The sequence below is a fragment of the Notolabrus celidotus genome, chromosome 4 (assembly GCF_009762535.1).
Source record: "Notolabrus celidotus isolate fNotCel1 chromosome 4, fNotCel1.pri, whole genome shotgun sequence".
Classification (NCBI taxonomy): domain Eukaryota; kingdom Metazoa; phylum Chordata; class Actinopteri; order Labriformes; family Labridae; genus Notolabrus; species Notolabrus celidotus.
This window is the reverse complement of record NC_048275.1, coordinates 30,444,690-30,468,282: the sequence shown is the minus strand read 5'-3', so window position 1 is coordinate 30,468,282 and position 23,593 is coordinate 30,444,690. Positions and strand designations below refer to the sequence as shown.

The window sequence follows — 23,593 nt, the reverse complement described above, 5'->3', positions numbered from 1 at the left end:
GGTATTTCGGCTAGGCAGCAGCGTGAATTTGCATAACAGCTAAATATTTAGAATCGCGGAGCAACATTTAACATTTAGATTTGACATTTAGATTTAGATTTAACATTTAGATTTAACGTTGAACATTTATATTTATATTTAACATTAAGTTTATATTTAGCATTTAGATTTAACAGTATTATTATTTTAAACATATTTGTGGCAAGAAAAATAAATGTGAAAAAGGTTACAAATATTACTCTAATAGGATAAAAACGTAACTTAAAATCGTGTTGTGACATTTTCAAAGATGTTTTGGAGCTAAAAGTGGAGACACAAACGGCGCCCCATACTCCACTCTGGGAGGAAGTAGGAAGGAGGAAGTTATTGGACTCGGGCGCCAATTAGAAAGAGGTAACGAAAATGCCTGACAGTTGTTCTTCGGTTGTACGTGCTAACTGACAAGGAGACAAGCCCGGGTTGTGCTTCTAAAGAATCCCATGTGAGAGTGAGAGTCCAGAGGAAAGTGTGGATTATTGCTAGTAGACGCTCTTTTGTCACCTGAGAGGAAACAAATCAAGCGACAAAGTTTACAGGACTCGAGCGAACAATTCATTTATGGTAAGTCGAACTAAACACTGAGTTTCTTAATTGATGTAGGTAGTAGTACTCTTTCTGGCATGGTTGGTGTTTGTGGAGCGATGTGAATAAACTCCAGATGTAATTTGTTCACGTCTTTATAGCAAATCAAATAATGACGTCACTGTCAGATGACGATCAGGTGTTTTTCAGCAGGTCGAAGCGAAGGTTCATTTTTAATGTCAAGGCTTGACACTGAGCTTTTCGAAGGGACTGCCTGTTTACCAGGCTGCATGAATAATATCATCCACCTTTGCAATGAGGGGTGAAGCTCTTATTGACCCAGAGGATAAAAAAAAAACCATATCTGTCCGTATTTGTTATATTTATTCTGGCGGAAGTTTGATGAAATGGTTCTCATATAGATGTAAATATCACAGCAGAAAAGTTCTAGGTCTGACTCAGCTGTTTGGAGCGATTTAAATAATGTGTAAAGATCGCGAGTGCCCAAAACCGTTTCTTTCTCTTCATATCTCCGTTTTTCTAGGATTGTCAGGTGATAAATATATGTAAATAAATACCCCTCATTCAGGAGAGATGGTCAGTCTGTGCTGCAGCTGCGCAGACTGTCCAATAGAGGCCGTTATTCATACGCTCTTTCTGCCCTCAGGCTTCAGCGCTGGTCACGTGACTCAAGACTGAATGTACTACTGTGTGCGCGTGTGCATGTGTGCGTGCGTGTTTCTATCCTCCAATGTTTCACCTGGATACTGATGGGATTAACCTTAGTCCAGTTAGGTGTTCCTATTCAAATACTGTACAGGTCTGAGCTTTTGCGTGTGTGTGTGTGTGTGTGGTGTGTGTGTGTGCGTGTGTGTGTGTGTGTGTGTGTGTGTCAGCCAATGCTGCTTAGAAATAATTATTTCCCAACACTGTATGAGAACACAGCATGATACAGAACATTTGCATTAAAATATGAATGGTCAAAATCTCAGCAGCAGAATTTTAGATGACTTGACTTTTAGTTTTCAGTCTTTTGTCAAGCTTCTTGACAACTGACATTTCCCAGAATTCCACTTTCTTTGTCAGCAGATCAGAAGTTCAAAGTGTGTTTTAGCAGACTTTGTTAGGCTCTATAAACTGAACCTCATGATGTCGGAGCATGTGTCTATTAGTCCAGGGGTTCCCAAAGTGTGGGTCAGGACCAGGACAAATTGGGGGTTATGAGATGTTCTCCAGAATGTTTTGTTTTTCTAAGTTATCCAGAAATAGTAAATTTGACCCATTATAGTAAAGAATATTGACAAAAATAGTGGCTAAGCTTGAAATAAAACCTTGAAAATAGAAAACGTAATGAGTTTTCTGCCTCTCTTTTTGCCAGATGACTCCTAAGTTTAGGGTTAGTGAACAGTTAATTATCAAAAGCATCAGTGGCAGTAGGTCAATTCATAACGGCACAGGAAACACAGCCACTTGCTCATATAGACAGGCTATTTTTCTGCAGACCAGCTAAATGAAGCCACCTAAATGAAGACACTGGGGGTAGCAAGTCTTTGGCACCTATATTTTGGGGGTCGTGGGCTGAAAAGTTTGGGAACCCCTGCATTAGTCAAAGTGTTTTTAAACATAACAGATCCAAGCTTGTAACAAATTGTGAAGCAGACACAGGGTTGACTCCTGTGGTGGGTTGTTATTCTAATGGTGATTTGTATGAATCAAATATATAGCTTTTTGGGCTGCAATAACAATATTTTGTATAATGAATTAATATTAAAAGTACTGTACTGGGTTTAAAATATGTTTATTATTTGTTTCCAGATGGAAAAAAGTGTGTTTATATTTTCAAAACAATACTTCTAAGAAATATAGCTTACAAGAGGCTTCATCTTAACATGAGAACCACAGCTAAAGCAGACATTTATTACAATTGACAACATTAGCAGAGCACTGTTGATCAAAAAGACAAAATAAGCCATTTTTTTCAATTGTGTGTGTTCCCGATAATATTCAGAAAAACACAAAATAAAACAAGAAACACTTCCAAATAAAATATGTTTATTCAAAAATGATTGCTGTAAAGAAATGAAAAGAGATTGGGGGTTGGGGGTCACTCATCAGTCGATAGAGATTGGAGAGAGGTGAAGAAGAATTTTTCAGAAGAACCTCTCAGTAAATATTTAACCTTGTCTTTAGAGGGGACATGACAGGCCTGAGTGTTGGGAGGTGCTTTGGTAGACCTCTAAAGGAGACAGCATTTCACTGATAAGGAAGTGAAAGCTATAACACCTAATTGCTTTGGGGTGTGTTTAGTGTTCTGGACATCCACATACTGGCAATGTCGGGAAAACATTTATAGTATTAGAGAGCATTTTTGACATGTTATTGAAGTTGCTCAGCCAAAAGCTAGATATTAATGGACAGGAGTAAAATGTGAGCTTGGTTGCAGGGTGAAGCATGACATAATCGAAGCTGTCAGTGACTCAGGGGTTAAAATTGTGACAAACCAGCTCCGGAAAAATGAATCGTAAACAAAACCTCCTGAGCGTGAGAGATGCACAAGTTGAACTTGTTAATCCTGCTAAATAGAATCTCAACAGGGTGAGACAAGCCCCCCCCCCCCCCCCCCCCAACATTTGGTCGTGTTTCCAAGGCAGCAGCATTCTTACCAATCATTAGACAGGTCAAATTAAACAGTAAACTTAACATTTGAATTCCCAGTAAAGTCTTAACATTAACCTGCTTTACTGTTATAAATCACATTAAACGTAATATTAGATTTCACATTAAAGTCTAAACATTAGCGTTTCCTTTGGCATTTTTAACAGATGCAGAAAATAATAGCAGCACCTTTTATAAGGTCCTCTTCCCCGTAACATTTCTGTGACATTTTCTTCTCACTGATCCAGTCATGTAACACTGCCAAAGCCCATACTGTACTGTGTGGTTGCTTGTGTCTGTTTTCTTCAATTTGATAGATGTTGTAATACCTTTTGTCAATTTCTGTGCTGTTTTACCACTTCTTGTCTTCTTTGGAATGATATTGGAAACTAATATTTCCAATAATATCTGTCAACACAACGAGGAAGTGAGTTATAAACCGTACAATAGATGTGCTGTAACTTTTTTCCGTGGTTGGATTTGATATGTGTGACGGGTGTGATAAGGTCTTCCTTAGCTTCATCTTTAAATCAGGACAGTTTTTCGACCAATCAGAACAGAGTTTTTAACAGAGCCAGGAGAGCAGTATGAATGCTTGGTAACAAGTAAAGATAAAGAAAGAGGAGAATGAAAGCTGTCATTTAAAAGACGTCCTCCTTATGTGTATTTAAATATTTTCATACCTTTTAACATGCCATGCAGAGATGGTGGAGTGCAGGTTGAAATTTATAATTTTTGACTGAAGAAGCTGAGATAGATGCAGAAAAATACATTTGAAAAGGCCTCTTAAACTGATACCAGGTTTGAGAATCGAAACATATCCCATCCACATGTCAGTCGAAGGGATATGTTAGGCATCATGTTACCATTTGTCCTTGAAGCTGACAAGACGGAAGCAGGAAAACTGGGCGAATGTGAGGATGTGAGGGACTTTTACAAGGACCAAACTGTGATGGATAGACGACTGGGTCAGAGGAGTCCATATATCTTCTGAACTGAACACGGGGTGCCGACACAATATCAGGCAGGTGGTCATAATTAACTTAAGGTTGATCATTGTACATCAAGTTTACAATGACACACAAATTACAAGCTAAAATTCTCAAACAAACTAAAAATTCTCATATTTTAAAAGCAAAAAAGTAGCTTAATTTATGGACATTCTTTACATTAAAAAATACTTCCTTTAAATATTTGATCAAGATTAACACCTGTCCTCTTTTTATTGATTGAATATTAGATTTATCAAGCAGCTTTTAATCTGTAGTTAATCACATTACCTTATCGTGCTTCAGTAGCGTTACATGTGCATGTGAGCATGTGAGCATGTGTGTGTGTGTTTGTATTTACACATTTCCTCTTCTTCCTCTTCTCCTTCTTCTCTGGTGCTCATTAATGTAGCTGGTGTCGGTTATTTGGTGCTGCCTTTGTAGTTGTAGTTGTTAGACTCAAATCTCTGTGACATTTGTAGGCCTCATAAGTGGATTAATGTGACAGGAGTGTGAATCTGTGTTTACAGTCTGATCAATGTGTGTGTGTGTGTGTGTGTGTGTGTGTGTGTGTGTGTGTGTGTGTGTGCTTGAGTGAGTGTGTGTGTGTGTTCTGTGTGTGTGTGTTTGTGTGTGTGTGTGTGTGTGTGTGTGTGTGTGTGTGTGTGTTCTGTGTGTGTGTATGTGTGTGTGCGTTCTGTGTATTCTGTGTGTTCTGTGTGTGTTCTGTGTGTGTGTGTATGTGTGTGTGAATAATTCAGATCCATCAGGGGGCAGTAGAGTCCCTGACTCTGCTGCTCTGAGGATGTTCCTCTGTGATAGTTTGTGATTTCACAACATGACACCACTCCACCCTGTTTGTAGAAGCTCATGTTGTTATTAAAGCTGTTAGAGGTCTTTGCTTGGACTCTGTGACAGTTTGTAGTGAATATATTGAAATCAATAACACAACAAATAATGCGTACTTTCAAAGTTTAAGCCAGTGATCAAAGTTCAGACGGGTCAAGTGTGAAATCCCCACTGAGAGCGAAAAACAGTTCTCAGACTTTGTTTGTTGTAACAAGATTACAGAAGCTTATCGAGCTGTCGCCACCGTTACAGCATATTTTTGTGTTTTAATCATTAAGAAGTTGACAGATTAAAGTGAGGAACAGCAGCAGTATTGTGTTTCCTAATGACTTTATGCACCAAACACACACATTCCCACACACACACACACACACACTCTCTCTCTTGTCGTCTCGGTGTAAATCTCATTTTCGGAACCAACCTCTACAGCCTCCAGAGGACCCTGTAGAATTGGATCATGTTTATGTCCTGGATTATATGCGTAAAATCAGGATTAGGCTGCATGGAGAAATTAGAGCCCATACCTCCATCACACATTATCCCAGAATCCCTTGCTTTTTATCTGATGGGCATCAACAGAGGGGTTTGCTCTCAAATTGATACACTCATAATCAGGTCACAATTGGGGCAGAGCCTATATCCCCACATATATTATTCTTATAGGAGTGTAGCACTGATGTAAAGTAAAAGTTGCTCTACATTGAGTTTCCTGTTTCTACTCCTTATAATCTAAGCAGGGGAATATTAGCGGATTAGACCCGATCAGAGTGGAGTTATTCGAATTTGTTCTGGGATTTACATGCCACGTCAAACTCCAGGCACTAATAAGGATCATTTAGTTGTAATTTATCCCACAACAAAACTAATACATCCTGTACACACCTGCATAGTCAGACAACAAAAGTAAAAAAAAACATAACTGTGGAGAGCCTTGAAATAGTGTGAAGTTGGTCCATGTCGACTCTCAAAATAGATTTTCACATTTGAACTCATCAGTAAAATTTGTTATATTTTTTATATATATTTTCGGGGTCATTTATGCATTTATTTATCAGGCAGCTGATGAGATACGAAAAATGTTGGGAACAAGCAGAGGGTTTGACATGCAGCTAAGAGTCAAAGCCAGGAGTCGACCTCTGACACTGCCGGGATAGCCTCCCTATATTTTATACCAGATACAGACAAGAGTCCCAGAAATATCCAACTATTTAACAATGTAATAGCTGTCATTTTCAAATAGTGATTTAATTGCGGAATTTCAATACTCATACTTTTGATCAAGATGAATCACATTTTGAATGGCATGTTTTAAATTTCCCATATTTGGATAGCGGTGCACACCCCATGTACAGAGGCCATAGCCCTCGTCACCGAGGCCGCAGGTTCGATTCCAGCCTCCACCATTTACTGCATGTCCTCCCCCACTCTCTGCTCCCCACATTTCTTGTCCCTCTTCAGCTTTCCTGTCCATTAAATGGGAAAATGCCCAAAAATATGTTTATTATTATTATTTGAACAAACTTTTATTATTATTTATCTAATTAAGTTATTTTTTATTTATATAGGCATTCAACAGACAGCAGTCACAGAGTGCTTTACATCAACAAGAAAATACTGACATGAAAAAATAAAAATAGTGGCATGAGCCAAATAATAAAGCCATGCATAACAAATGTTGTAATATCCAGTTACAGAACATGTTGTGTTTAAAAGCAGATTTTAAGTTGAGTGTCTTGATTTGGGAATCATGGATGCCATGAAATGTACTTTATGATCTGGATGTTTATGTTATTATTTGAATAAATGGTGCATTGCTCCACCAGTGTGGTCTGAAACCAGGACACAGTCGGCTCTGTGAGATACTGGGTTGATCTTTTAACACTGTTTCACATTATGAAATATACAGGAGTGCATTAAAAAGGCCCAGTCAGTGTCAATATGGTGTGTAGTTATTTCAAGATCCTTTTGATTTCTCACTGACCTCCAGTGATCCGAGGGTGCTTTCTCTGTTTCATACAGGTCCTGTTTTGTTCCCTACATATGGCACATGACTGGTCACATGCCAACCTGAGGACGTCCCTCAGATCTGAGTCTTGTTGACTGGCTTTCAGTCAGTTGCCACCCATTCAGCAAGTGCTGTAGTTACCTTCCTCGATTTAGTTTGATCCACAGATTCTGTGGTGGTTCTCACACTCAGCTGTTGTGATGTGGTTGCCTGCTGACTTCAGTCTGATTAGCTGCAACTGTACGCTTGTAGGTGGTAGCTCGATCTCAAAGTGCTGTGGTGATATTTTAACTACCGTTGACACAAAGTGCAGATTACTTTTGATTTGTCAACTGAGCCGTCTGGGAGGTTTTGAAAAAAGGGCAGTGGTGTCCCTAGTCAGTATTCTCCATCATGGCAACCGCAGGAAGCAGTCACAAGTACTGTGTATTGAAAGGGGACAAAGTGAGTGATTAAAAAATGAAAAATCACCTGTTAATTTCAGACATCAATGGCATTGCAATTAACACGTTATGGCTGACGGCCCTAATTTTTTTATGTTGGACTTTGAGGCCTTTAATTTTGGGACACAGACAAGAATCTGTCCGACATTAAATTAATTTAACATTTAACTCTTCATTTTGCAGATAATACTTGTACACAAAAGCATATATATATATATATAAATATATACTGTATATATATATATATATATATATATATATATATATATATATATATATATATATATATATATATATATGGCAAGCCGTTCAGGAAATTAATATATATGGAATGAAGTCTGAATATATGGATTGAAAGTCTGAATATATTGAATGAAACTTGATATATATGGAATGAAACTCGATATATATGGAATGAAGTCTGAATATATTGAATGAAACTTGATATATATGGAATGAAACTTGATATATATGGAATGAAACTTGATATATATGGAATGAAGTCTGAATATATGGAATGAAACTTGATATATATGGAATGAAGTCTGAATATATTGAATGAAACTTGATATATATGGAATGAAACTCGATATATATGGAATGAAGTCTGAATATATTGAATGAAACTCGATATATATGGAATGAAACTCGATATATATGGAATGAAGTCTGAATATATTGAATGAAACTCGATATATATGGAATGAAACTCGATATATATGGAATGAAGTCTGAATATATTGAATGAAACTTGATATATATGGAATGAAACTCGGAATATATGGAATGAAAAATCACGTCATGTATGGCCTGCGCCATCTTGTCTTTCTGGGGTGTGATCATAGGGGTGTGATTTTGTTTTCCGGTTAGACGTAGCTTTTAGTAATGCAACCATGAGGGAGGCACGAGATGTTTTCACTGCAATTTTATTTAATGAAGGGGTTATCAACCCCTTGGGTAATGCATGTGCTGTTAAGTCAATCCGTATAGGAAAAAGGAACCCACCCCTCCTCTCTATTAAGTTGGTTTCATCCAAAAGTGATGATCGGACCGTCTGCACAGAGAGACGAGAGGAACACGAAGCAGTGGGCTGCAGAAGCATTTAGGAGGGTAGTAAACAAGTGAAAATACGAAAATATTAAATATCACAGGTTATACACACTTCTACAAAGGCTAAAGATATTGCCCCTTCTTTATTCAGGTGGTTCAGTCCTCTAGTTCGCTAGCTAACTTTTGTTATGACTTGTGATAATGTAGCATCCTGTTCAATGTTAACAGGTGGAGCTCATACCTGTGTGCATCATCTGACAGTGAGTGAGTGTAATGAAAAAGTACGACCAAATTACCACAGGTTACAGAGGTAGAGGAAAATGTGTCCCCTCAGAAACACTAAAAAGAAGTGCAAAAGGTTATTTTCAGAGAGACATTAATAAAAGATGAGTCTCTTTGATGACAATAAAACAATACGATTAGAAGTGGTGTTCAGAGTACTTATTTAAGCTTTCATTCAATATATTCAGACTTCATTCCATATATATCAAGTTTCATTCAATATATTCAGACTTCATTCCATATATATCAAGTTTCATTCAATATATTCAGACTTTCATTCCATATATATCAAGTTTCATTCAATATATTCAGACTTCATTCCATATATATCGAGTTTCATTCAATATATTCAGACTTTCATTCCATATATATCAAGTTTCATTCAATATATTCAGACTTTCATTCCATATATATCGAGTTTCATTCAATATATTCAGACTTTCATTCCATATATATCAAGTTTCATTCCATATATTCAGACTTTCATTCCATATATATCGAGTTTCATTCCATATATATCGAGTTTCATTCAATATATTCAGACTTTCATTCCATATATATCAAGTTTCATTCAATATATTCAGACTTTCATTCCATATATATCGAGTTTCATTCAATATATTCAGACTTTCATTCCATATATATCGAGTTTCATTCCATATATTCAGACTTTCATTCCATATATATCAAGTTTCATTCCATATATTCAGACTTTCATTCCATATATATCGAGTTTCATTCCATATATATCGAGTTTCATTCAATATATTCAGACTTTCATTCCATATATATCAAGTTTCATTCAATATATTCAGACTTTCATTCCATATATATCAAGTTTCATTCAATATATTCAGACTTTCATTCCATATATATCAAGTTTCATTCCATATATTCAGACTTTCATTCCATATATATCGAGTTTCATTCCATATATATCGAGTTTCATTCAATATATTCAGACTTTCATTCCATATATATCAAGTTTCATTCAATATATTCAGACTTTCATTCCATATATATCGAGTTTCATTCAATATATTCAGACTTTCATTCCATATATATCAAGTTTCATTCCATATATTCAGACTTTCATTCCATATATATCAAGTTTCATTCCATATATTCAGACTTTCATTCCATATATATCGAGTTTCATTCCATATATATCGAGTTTCATTCAATATATTCAGACTTTCATTCCATATATATCAAGTTTCATTCAATATATTCAGACTTTCATTCCATATATATCGAGTTTCATTCAATATATTCAGACTTTCATTCCATATATATCAAGTTTCATTCCATATATTCAGACTTTCATTCCATATATATCGAGTTTCATTCCATATATATCGAGTTTCATTCAATATATTCAGACTTTCATTCCATATATATCAAGTTTCATTCAATATATTCAGACTTTCATTCCATATATATCGAGTTTCATTCAATATATTCAGACTTTCATTCCATATATATCAAGTTTCATTCAATATATTCAGACTTTCATTCCATATATATCGAGTTTCATTCAATATATTCAGACTTTCATTCCATATATATCAAGTTTCATTCAATATATTCAGACTTTCATTCCATATATATCGAGTTTCATTCAATATATTCAGACTTTCATTCCATATATATCAAGTTTCATTCCATATATTCAGACTTTCATTCCATATATATCAAGTTTCATTCAATATATTCAGACTTTCATTCCATATATATCGAGTTTCATTCAATATATTCAGACTTTCATTCCATATATATCAAGTTTCATTCCATATATTCAGACTTTCATTCCATATATATCGAGTTTCATTCCATATATATCGAGTTTCATTCAATATATTCAGACTTTCATTCCATATATATCAAGTTTCATTCAATATATTCAGACTTTCATTCCATATATATCGAGTTTCATTCAATATATTCAGACTTTCATTCCATATATATCAAGTTTCATTCAATATATTCAGACTTTCATTCCATATATATCAAGTTTCATTCCATATATTCAGACTTCATTCCATATATATCGAGTTTCATTCCATATATATCGAGTTTCATTCAATATATTCAGACTTTCATTCCATATATATCAAGTTTCATTCCATATATTCAGACTTTCATTCCATATATATCGAGTTTCATTCAATATATTCAGACTTTCATTCCATATATATCAAGTTTCATTCCATATATTCAGACTTTCATTCCATATATATCGAGTTTCATTCCATATATATCGAGTTTCATTCAATATATTCAGACTTTCATTCCATATATATCAAGTTTCATTCAATATATTCAGACTTTCATTCCATATATATCGAGTTTCATTCAATATATTCAGACTTTCATTCCATATATATCAAGTTTCATTCCATATATTCAGACTTTCATTCCATATATATCAAGTTTCATTCCATATATTCAGACTTTCATTCCATATATATCGAGTTTCATTCCATATATATCGAGTTTCATTCAATATATTCAGACTTTCATTCCATATATATCAAGTTTCATTCAATATATTCAGACTTTCATTCCATATATATCGAGTTTCATTCAATATATTCAGACTTTCATTCCATATATATCAAGTTTCATTCCATATATTCAGACTTTCATTCCATATATATCGAGTTTCATTCCATATATATCGAGTTTCATTCAATATATTCAGACTTCATTCCATATATATCGAGTTTCATTCAATATATTCAGACTTTCATTCAATATATTATTTCCTGAACGGCTTGCCATATATATATATATATATATATATATATTTCTACTTTAAGATAATAAAACAATCAATGATGTGAATAAATTATACTTCTATGAAAATCATCCACCTTCACAGAGAACACAAGTCTTGCATTGTTCTGGTCATTTTTATTTATTTCAAATATTCTGAAGAAAATAAATAAATAAATAAATAAATAATAAAAAAAACAAAGCAAATAAACATAACTGCAAAGATCACTGAAATCCAGGTATTCAAAATATCACCAAAAATATCAGACTGATCAATCAATCAATCAATCAATCAATCTTTATTTGTATAGCTCGGTTAATTTTTTATTTTTTTTAACTTCAAGTACAACAACATAGGCAGCACTTTGTATCATGTTTAATCGTTTATTATGAGCTGAATGTTTAACTACGTCACACTCAGAGCAGATGCGTCATCAGAAACACAAATACACACATGTGGAGTGTTCTGGATCCAGTGTGTGGCTAAAAGAGATTAAGAGGAGGAGCAGAGGACTCATAGGAGTGTTAAACAGACTTCTATTGCATGTAATGGATTAATGTGTGCAGTAAGCAATACTTATTATAATGTTTGCAAAAGCTTCAAATATGTACCCTAGTGCTAAAGTAAACCTGTACCACTTATTGCTGAATATGTATGTATGTTTATTTACAATATTTTCCTTTTTTTTTTTTTAAAGTGTTGTTCATGAAGCCATTCATGCAGCAGCTTCTGAGAAATAATATGAACAAATCACATTAAAACAAAACATGCACTGTGCACAGAAACATGAGCAGCACAGACTTCAACTCCGGAGTGAAATTCAGGTTTATTCTCTGTTTGACATCCAGGGGGCGACGTGAGGCAGGAGGGAGAGAGCTTCAACACACTGATTATTTTTTTTTGTGTTGACATTCACTTTTTCTGTTCCAGATTTAAGAAAGAGCACATGCACACAAATTTTACTACATCAAAATCCTGACTTTTAAAGCTAAGAAACAAAACCTCTTCTATGAAATAATAAGAGAGGTCTGCTCAGACTGAGGCCTAAAGGAAAAACGTGTTTGTTTGCTTATCAACCTTCTCAGTAGATCTCCTCCAAAACATATGCACACCTTACGTATTTCATATTAATATATTAAAACATAAGTCATAAAACGTTCCACATGTTTATGTTTTAATGTATAAATATTTCTACATGCAACCTAAATTAAGGCTGTGAGTTTTAGTTCACACACTGATAATTATTTAGAGCGGTTCTCTGCTTTTTGTCATAAAGAAGAAAAATAAAAGAAGGTTGAAGGATCTGAAAAATAAACAGAAAAATAAACACAAGCGTTGTTAATGTGGGGCTGATGGAAAGATAATATCAGGTGTAGTCAAGTAGAAAAAGGTTTATTTCAACTATTGTGACATAAAACAGCAGCTCAGCTGTATCCACAAGATGATGACATCACAAAGTATGCCCACTCAGTTTGATTGACAGTTGGTCTTCAGGAAGTGCATCACAGAACCACAACTTCCCCGAAAATCAACTTTATATAACCTGACAGAGGTTTATACAACAACGACTACAATCAACCGAGCGCTCTGATTGGTCAAACACAGCCTTCAAAACACAGCGATGCGTTCAGGTGCTTTTATGTATTTATTTCCTTTTTGTGATTCCTTGACTTGAAAGGCTTTTTTTTCTTTGCACGATGATAAGTTAAGATTTATCATGTTTATGTTTTTTCGATAATTATCTTTCTGATTATTCACAATGTCATCTTCTCGCTCCATTCAAGAAAGGATTTTCTTATAGTCAAATCTAAATTTAGAAATTTAATTTTTTCAGTCTTCTTCGATCGAGCACTATTTTAAAATCATTTCACTGATGATATCCATGATGATTATGCATGGGTGATGTTTATTATTTTTCCATGTATACCACACGCCTCTGTTTTCAATGCTGCCTTCACACACCAGCAAAATAGTCCCTATAACGATGGATGTTTATTTTCTTCGCAGAGAATTTAACCAGTTTGTTGATGTTTCGCTCGCGTTCTGTTTAATTTCTGATGCTCAATATTTCTGCATCTGGAGGTCGAGTAAACATCACTCTCTTTATTAACGACAAAAGTCGCACAAATATTAAATTTATAAACCAAAAAAAACAAAAATAAAAGGTTAAATGTTTTGTGCAACGCGTAACACTGTGACTGCAACATTTAAAAAATGTAAGATATACTGAAGAAGCCTGAATAAAAATGTGTGTTGTGTATTAAAGGCATTGCATTTTTGACTGTAACAATTAGAGCAAAAATAAAATATATCACACTACATTTACTGTACTATTTGTATTATTATACCATGCCATATAAGACATACCAGTTTATTTTTTACTTTACTGAAATAAATACACGTGTAAACATTTGTCTAAAATATTTTGATTGGCTGTAATTTAAAATTGAGAGGTCATTTATGAAATATCCAAACACTGATGATCTTTTTGAAACAGCCAAGAGAGCATAGAGTAGCCTATAATTTTAAAAATGTAATTCAAGAAAATTTCAGGTTGTAATTTTATATTTTTATTTTTTTAAATGTTAAAGGCCTTTTTCAAATAAACCAGTGTATTTAACTATTGTATTTCCTCTGATATAGAATATTCTGATGCCAGTAATTTAAGACATCTCCTACACTTCTAATGCTGTTTGATCAAATAAACTAAGTTCTCTTCTTCTAGAAATTAAATAAATAATTAAAGTTCATAACTTTATGAATCAGATAATTTAATATCATAGTCAAAACAAAATGAGACACCTAAAATATGGTGTGTAAAATATTTAAACATTTAAATTGAATTTTTAAAGTGATGTGTATTGATGACATTTAAGATAATAATAATAATACATTTGATCCAGTGTAACTCATTTAAATGTACTCTTACTAAATCCTATAAATCACTTTAACATACTGGCACATTTATGATATTTGATCTAAAATACAAATCACTGACGTGATGATGTAATGTAAGTATGTTTAGCAATTTTTTTATTTTAAAATAGGACAATTACATTCTATATTAGAAAATACATGCAATCACTATATGTTGATACTGTTATCCTAGAATAACTGGTTACTTAAATGTTAATATTCAGACAATATTTTAATGACGGTCATCAATAAACAGAGTCAAACAACATTCAGCTTCCAGAACATTTTTCTTAAAATTGCCCAAAATTACAAGGTGAGATGTTTTTTTCATCTTGATAATTTCAGAAAAAACATTTTCCCCCCGATTTAGAAAATGGCGTTCATTGTGGCTTCACATTTATCCAGAGTTAGTAGCAACATCAACATGCTGCAGAGTTCCTTCATGTTTCACACTATCTGAGAAACAGACAAGCTCTGCTGAAGATTTCAGTTCTTTTTAAAGTTCTGGTGGTTTGATGCAGCGCAAAAATCAGAACATCAGTCATCGCCTAATATTTAGCCTATGAGTAACACACAGAGTCAATCCTGCCCTAACAGGCTCAGGATGGAAGCGATCGCGTCAACATGAGATTGATCCTGAACGCACCTCAGAAACCCATTTTCAATCAACCTTGACACCAGCAAAAACAAAGGAAAAAGAAATAAAGAAAAAAGTCTTTTGCAAATAAAATAAATACAAACAGGCATCAGGCAGCTTCAGTTTCACCTACCTCGAGCAGTGTTACCATGGCAATGCTGCACCGTCAACCATAGCGGCCATTTTGTGTCTTCAAACAGTTTTTGTTTGTCAGCTCGTAAAACTTCACACTTGTGCGGACTCGTAGCAGCTTTATGTCTTCACCTCGACCCTCGCTCACTTCTGGAGGCAAAAGATCCAACACCTGCCCCAAAACACACCCCAGGAGAGCGTGTGAGTGTGTGTGTACATATGGATGTGTGTGCGTTAGTGTGTGTATGGTTTCATTCCTTTGCTCCCCTCACAACCCGACAGGCTCCTTTTCTTTTTGTTCTTTCTTTCATTTTTTTAACCCAACTGTTTCCAACAGCTTCCACACACCCGCTGACCTCTTTGTTGACGCAAGGGCTGCGGCCATCTTGTTTCATTAAACTGTAGTGTAACTGTGTGTGTGTCCGTGTGTGTGTGTATGTGTGTGTGTGTGTGTGATGGAGGGTGTTGTGTGCGGCAGCGTCGTCTATTGTTTGAGTCAGTTCTGATTTGATTAACAGTCCGTTGGTGGTCAGCGCTTCACTGGTCATTAGCAGCTGGTAGGACTGGAAAGTCTGGCAATGAGCCACAACTCTGTGTGAGAGTGTGTGGGTCCCTGTGTGTGTGTGTGTGTGTGTGTGTGTGTGTGTGTGTGTGTGTGTGTGTGTGTGTGTGTGTGTGTGTGTGTGAGTGGAGGGGGGGGGGGGGGGGGGGGGGGGTCTGTGTAAGATTCAGAGTTGATTTTTTAGGTGTAAGAATGTGTGTTCAGTTCTGAGTTGTGTGAACTTGTAGTACATGAACTTCATCTTCAGTCTTTCTCTGTTTTTTGAGTTTTGCTGATTTGTGAAAGCTCCGAAACACTTTAAATATCAACTGTTCTTTGGATTCATTGTCATGATGTTCATGATGTTCTGCAGATGACTCTTTAACAAAGTAAAAATGGATAGAGCAACTTATGAAGTCAACAAATGGCTGCTAAATACCAGCTGACGCGTCAAATTTGGGAATTGAGCGGTCGCCAAATACTTCAAGAGAGTGGAGATGTGGAGTTGAGAGCTGGTTAATGCCAAGTTATAAAAGCTATGCAGTCTTTGTACAATGCTGCACAATTAGTCTGCTCATATAATAGTTGAACACAGTACCATTGGCCAATTCAGTGAATGCATTCTTTGAAGGGTGCACATAAAGATCAAAGCTGTAGCATTTTGAAGACTACTTGAATGTGGCCAACAAATGCATCCCAGGCTTCACAGCCCAATATAAACTGTTATTTTTTGGACACCAGTTCGAACAAGATGGCAGACCATGTAACAGCTGAGGAGTCCACTATTAAATATTAGTATTTAATTGGAAGTCAATGGAATAACCAATGGTAGAGATACGGGCAAAAACTGAAATTGAAAATCACATTTTTGGCCAGATTGTCCTGGCCAGGATAGGCAGCAGCACAGGTACAAATGTTAAAAAAACAAAAAACTTTGAAACTTGAAATTATCTTTAAAACAATTGTGGTCAAGTTATTGGACAATTGCTAGTTTGCCAGCTAGCTACCTGTTGTAAGGTGCTATGTGATGCAAGTAGGAATTTAAATTTTAAGTATTTCCCGTGATCGATTTTTGAAAATGTTAACAATAAATTATCGTTTAATCAAAAAAAAAAACATTTTAATTCTTATGTAAAAAACAATGCCAAATATGTTTTTTTCCTCTAAATTATACTTTCCGCAGCAACAAATGCATATAACTGACGGTATTGAATACGGGTTTAACACTGATTATCAACAATCAAGCTCAAAAATATACTCTGCGGACATAGTCCTATAAAGTGAAGGCTCAGACTACAAACAGAAACGTACTTCATACTCAGTGTCCAGTTACTCGTTCTTATTGAGAAAAGTGAGCATGTGTACACGGTCAGGTGTCAGCCGGGAGCGCAACTGGGTCATAATCAGCAGCGGCAGAAAAGCCCAGACAGCTCTGATGTTGCTGCTCTGCAAACATAGGGTACAATCAATTCCCAATAGGCTGTTGGCTTTTTATCCAATGGTAGGGAAATGTCCTGTTTAAAGTAGTCAACCTTTGTGTCGTTTTTGGCAGCAGTTGCGTATTGATCCTCTTTAAAAAGCGCACGTGGAGACCTGACGCACAGCCGCAGCCGCCAGCTGAACGGCTCCGCTGTGCACAACACCTTTAACAGCTGATTCACATCGAAACATGCTTTAAACTTAAAACACCTCCCTGATAGCTGAGTGTAATATGAGACCACATGATGTTTGTTCCACGTGACGGAAAATTGAAAACAGAAATGCATGTTTCGATTCGGTTCTTAACAATCAATTAATCGAGTTTACATCCCTAGATGCAAGTGTACCGTTGGAGAGAAATCTACACAGCATGCGTCCTTCAAAGAATCATACCACTGACCTGGGACATAGTTTGTGTTTCCCAGTGACTAAAATCTGATTTGTGATGGTAGCTAACCAAAGTTGGTTAGTTATTGTAAAACAAATTAAACTTAAAAAAGTCAAGAAAGCTTTTAGTATTCAGTTGGCAGAACTAGCTTTTGGCCAACAATACATATCAGGTAAGCTATTCCTCTCTGCTGGAACAATCCAATGACTATTGTCACTCTGTTGCACAGGCACAAGTTAGCTACAATAAACTTTGCAGCAAGGCTCACTGTTTGATTGATATTTTTGTGATAAATCTCCAGAACGCATGAACAACTCAAACAAGACCAGGAGGTTCAATTCAATGACTAAATTAGCTAATTTGACTCATAACAAAATAGCCAACAGCATTTACCATTCACCCCTAGAGACCATGACATTTTTATCCATCTATCTACAGCAAAATATTCCAGAGATGTAACTTTTATTAAATTCAGACTTTAAAAAGTGGTAATAAATTTAGAAATTCAATTTAGAGACGAAAACAGATTTTTGCATCAGTCTGTTAATGTCTTTAACTCTGCTCTGAAGTTTTACTTATCCAGCTCTATTGGGACTGACTGGCTTTTGGAGCCTCAGATGGCTGAAGGAGGAACTGCAAGGTTTTGGCCCTGTGGATTATTTTTTAGCACTGCTGGTTGCCACATCGAAGTCACATGAATAAAATGTAGTTTTGCACAGTATAGCAAAATTGTGAAGCTTTTGTATTCAAAACAGTTTGTTATTGGTATTTGCCAATGGTCGGTACTTGTAGGTGAAATGTGGCTCTAGTTTAAGTTCTAGAGAGAGTAAAAATTTCTGGACAGAGAGGAAGAAAAATGATTGCCTGCATCTTCACTTGGAGGCAGTGTTGGCAAGGAAGGCAAGTCGGACTGTTTTCTGGTCAGGTAGACATGCACCTGTCATTCATTCATTTACATGTACTGTGAGCCTCAGCTTCCAGAGAGAAGTAATGCCTCTGACTCAACATTTCCACTACCAGTCACAACAGCGAGTTATCCTCCAAAACAAAACATCCACACCCTGCACAGGTGAACACGGAGTACTTCAAATTCAAAGCTGGTCTGATTGGGAACTGACTGACTTACTGAACTGCTCAGTAACATCAATTGACAAAGGAAGAGTGTTGACTATGTGATGTCTGAAGAACGGCTTGATTTGAATTTCCTTTAAAATGTTAACGGATCATAGTAATCAGACTACTAGCATGAGCAGCATGACTCACCTGCACTGAAAATGTAAGGTACCTTACATACTGGCATTTCAAGGTGGGATATTTACACCCCTGTTACGCGTCATCTGTAATGTGTAACGTACAGAGGCGTAGTGGTAAGGCAAAGTTTTTCCACCTCTGATCCTCCCTATAAGGTGGTAATGGGGGCGGGATGGGGGCAGAAGGTGGTGATGTGTAGCATCTGAGCCAGCAGGGCGGAACAGTGTTCAGTGTACTTGCATGTCTGTGTGTGTGCGTGTGTGGGTGTATGTGGCACTCCCGCTGTGTGTTAACAAGCCATGCTTCTTGCACATCCGAAACACTGTAACGCAATGTGTAATCACACACTGGGACACCAATATTTGGCTGTGGGAAGCAATGTGTAAGAACAGAGGTGTGGTACTGGCAGAGCTCAGTTACAGCGCTGATGTGGAATTGTGTGGTGTGGTGGCCAAAATGTTAAGTTGAGGGCTTAACATTGTGTCGGCGATATTTGTGTATCAAGCATGAAAAATGAAGTATGATTACACTTGGGGAATGCTTTTCAAAATAAAAGCACAAGATGGTTCATTTTGTTTGGAGAGATTCCACTTGTTTTTCCTCACACAAGGCTTTTATTCTGAAGTTTTGTCCGGGCCAGTTATTCAATGAATAAAGTTACTTGCATGGTTTGTGATTTGCGTCTGATAATATTGGCTGCAGGAAAGATATGTTAATTAACGATACCAGATTGTTTGTTGTGCGATCTCCCTCTTGCGCTTCTTACGGTGGCCCTGAAGGGCAAATCACAACAGCAATTCAGAAAACACAACGGCAAATCAGAAAACACTACACCAGAGTGACTAATGCAATAGTCTGTCTTACCAAGGGACGTCTTCTTCTGCTTTAGAGCGCATGCGCGGATTCAAATGCGCTCTAAAAAGTAAAATGTACTCAGTAATTTAACATTCTGTGTAGGTACCAAAAAACATTTAAACGGTATGAGTAAATCCATAATAAAACTTACTCTTCCTTTCCAGTTCTTTTGAATACATAAATAAATCATGTACATACATAGAATTTTACTTCAGAAAATCTAATTTCCATAAAAACTTGAAATAACAATGTAGAAATTAGACAATCACATTAGTAATTGTGTAACACTTTCATACAACAAAATTTGCCACGCATTGCGTACAGAAATTTAATCAAGCTAAGCTAACACTCCATTATTAGCTTGAAATGTATCTTTCCACATAAAAAGAAAAAGCTTGAGTTGCCCAAAATGTTAAAATATTTACAATGAATAAAGTGCTGCTGTGTTGTTAACATAAATGGTTAGAAGTGTTAAAAATAACATCATCACAAGTACTACGGGTTATTTTTAGCTGGATGTTGGTCTGACAGTAGTTTGCCTCAGAGGACTCATCTGTTAGTTTGCCCCCAAATTGTTCCTTTATTTAAATAAGACATGCAGTATGTCATTACTACCACTTCTCTCTCTTCTCTCTCTCTCTCTCTCTATCTCTCTCTCTCTCTCTCTCTCTCTCTCTCTCTCTCTCTCTCTCTCTCTCTCTCTCTCTCTCTCTCTCTCTCTCTCTCTCTCTCTCTCTCTCTCTCTGTGTACACATTGGTTTTTGAGACTGTGTGTAAAATTTGTGACTTTATGCATGTTTCTCTGCATGAGTGCTTGTCTTGGAGTGACTGTATACTTGTGGGTTTGTGTGTGTAAGTTTGTGTGTATGACTAAGCAAGTGTGTATGCACATTCTATACCCATGTCTGTATGAAATGAGCAATCGTGCGTGTGTCTCCTTCCCTTGGGGCTGAGGTACAGGACAGCTGTGTGTATGTGCGTGTGTGTGTGTGCGTGTGTTTTGGTGTGTGTTGCTGTCAGACAGAGATACACTTGTCCTCAGACCGTGAGTGTCACTCAATTTTCAGAAGGACTGATGATCCTGTAGATCGTGTTTTTTCTCCAGTCTCTTTTTTGTGTATTCTGAAATATCTTCTCTCTGAAGCTGTGGCTTCTTTAAACATCTGTATTAAGGAACACTACGGACTACTGTAGGCTTTATGATATGGATGGCTCTTTCAGTGCACCTCTCAGAATCTGTTTCAAGGTACCTTTACCTGCTGATCTTACAGTTTTTTTTTCTTACCCTTTAGTGGCTGTTTTGAGATACCCTGCAGTAGGGCTGCCAAGACTAGTTGTCGACGTTCAAAATCGCTGAAGACTTATATAATAATCGACGTCATCGTTTACTTTTTGAAGCTTTGTTTTTCTCTCGAAACTGCCGCTGTACCTTCCGCTGTCTTGTCTGCCTTTCTGTCCTTGACGCACATGCGCAGTAGTGGTAATCGGGGTCAGCCGTGGTAATCGGGGTCAGCCGTGATGTCACCGGAAAAGTTGTGCCCAAACAGTATCATGGCTAGCCTGCTAAGGAGCTCGAAAGTTTGTGAGCATTTTTCCAAAATAAAAGAGAAGAATGTGCAATGCAAAGAACTTGCCTTCCATGGTTATTCAATGAATAAAGTTACTTGCATGGTTTGTGATTTGCGTCTGATAATATTGGCTGCAGGAAAGATATGTTAATTAACGATACCAGATTGTTTGTTGTGCGATCTCCCTCTTGCGCTTCTTACGGTGGCCCTGAAGGGCAACTCACAACAGCAATTCAGAAAACACAACGGCAAATCAGAAAACACTACACCAGAGTGACTAATGCAAAAGTCTGTCTTACCAAGGGATGTCTTCTTCTGCTTTAGAGCGCATGCGCGGATTCAAATGCGTTCTAAAAAATGTCAGTAAAATGTACTCAGTAATTTAACATTCTGTGTAGGTACCAAAAAACATTTAAACGGTATGAGTAAATCCATAATAAAACTTACTCTTCCTTTCCAGTTCTTTTGAATACATAAATAAATCATGTACATACATAGAATTTTACTTCAGAAAATCTAATTTCCATAAAAACTTGAAATAACAATGTAGAAATTAAGACAATCACATTAGTAATTGTGCAACACTTTCATACAACAAAATTTGCCACGCATTGCGTACAGAAATTTAATCAAGCTAAGCTAACACTCCATTATTAGCTTGAAATGTATCTTTCCACATAAAAAGAAAAAGCTTGAGTTGCCCATGGTAGTGCGACGGCGATGCACGAGCATCTGAAAAGGAAGCATGTCGTGGCTGATTCAATTTCTGACGAAGAGGGACAGTCGTCTCGGTAAGCTAATGGGCTAGTTAGGTGCTAACATTAACGTCAACAGTGAGCTATTTATTTAACAGCGATGTCATGTTTGAATAGGAAATGTGATGACGCTAATATTTTATAACGCTACGTTACAGTGCTAAAAAAAATACATTCTTCTTCAATGGACAACTTTGCTACCATTGTGCCTTCATTTTATTTTGCACTATCACATTAAAAAATGTCAGAAATGCTGCTACAAGCTGCAAAGTTCATTAAAAGTTAAATGAACTATCATCTTAATTGTCTTTATTTGTAGTTAGCACACACCTTAAACACTTCAAGCTGGAAACGAATGATGGTTATATTAGAGCAGCTGCATAGTGGTGCGATAAGCTGCAATTTACGTATGATCCGATTAGTCGACTAATCACAAAAATAATCAGTGACTAAAATAATCGTTTGTGGCGGCCTGCAGCAGCAATTTTAAAGAACCCTTAGGCTTTAGAAAAGATGCTGAAAGGCACCTTGAAACAACTCTTGAGAACCATGTTTTTCTATGGTGGGAACTCCTTTTAAGAGAAAAAGTATCAGTGTTCGTAGAAGTCCTATTGTATATCCACATGGTTGTGCAGTGTAAATGTTCTTAATAAAGACAATAAATTTACAGTAAACAGAATTTTACCAACCTAAAAATAATGGGATTTATTTTCAAATTCACCATGTTTTTTTTATATCATCAGCAAAGGCTTTGTTTATCTGAGCTCCCCTCAGATATATACTTTTATTTGTTTAAAGGCTCAGCAATTCCCCCAAACAGCTGCTCACTGTAGTTTTGATCAAACAAACAGGAAGCAGTGCATTTGGTTGGGACTTTTTTTAAGCAGTGGATTAATGCACATTTGGTGCTCTACTGAGTATTTAGGGCAGTAAGACGGTATATGTGGGAGTCAAAATGAACCACAGTGTGCTAATGGCAAAGAGGGAACATGTTTCACAGTGCAGCAGTGTGGCTCACTGATGTGATTTAAACAATGGAGGTCAACAGCACAAAGGAGAGATGCCTGAGGTTGAAACAACTGGTTTGGTTTGTAAGACTTTTCTCTGAAAGCTTTTTTTTAAGCTTTGTGTTTATTTTAAAATGTCTATTTCTGTTTCAAGTCTCCATTTTGACCGTCTCCATTGAGGTCCAGCAGTTACATAAACGTAGATCTTAAATGTGTACAGTCATAAGATGTTTTTAAATTAAATTCAAAGAAAATGTTCCATGTGCTCCAGTTAAATATAAAGATAATGGAAAGATGCATACCAAATTTCATGCCAACATTTGAATGATGTTCATCACAAGTTACATTTTCAAGTAGACTCAAAAACTTGCACCTCTCTGTATTGTGTCATTGTCGAGTCGCCTTTAAATTTAAATGAAATAATGATTCAATATTTATCAGGATAATTATT

The 23,593-nt window shown here is 36.2% G+C and overlaps 1 protein-coding gene across 13 annotated transcripts in view; it reads left to right on the top strand.

Moving 5' to 3' along the window:
* Positions 1–301: 301 nt before the first annotated feature.
* LOC117812061 (acylphosphatase-2-like) overlaps positions 302–23,593 on the top strand; it is a 139,005-nt gene continuing 115,713 nt past the window's right edge. For 5 of the 13 annotated variants that reach the window (XM_034682640.1, XM_034682639.1, XM_034682638.1 and 2 more), the window contains exon 1: positions 302–600. Coding sequence is in view for 4 of the 13 variants with exons in the window: in XM_034682631.1 (XP_034538522.1) it covers positions 15,421–15,499 (79 nt within the window). In the remaining 9 variants the exon portion in view is untranslated. Of the gene's footprint in view, positions 601–15,331; positions 15,500–23,593 lie in introns of those variants that run through there. The other 8 variants (XR_004631124.1, XR_004631123.1, XM_034682635.1 and 5 more) reach the window with 5 other exon arrangements.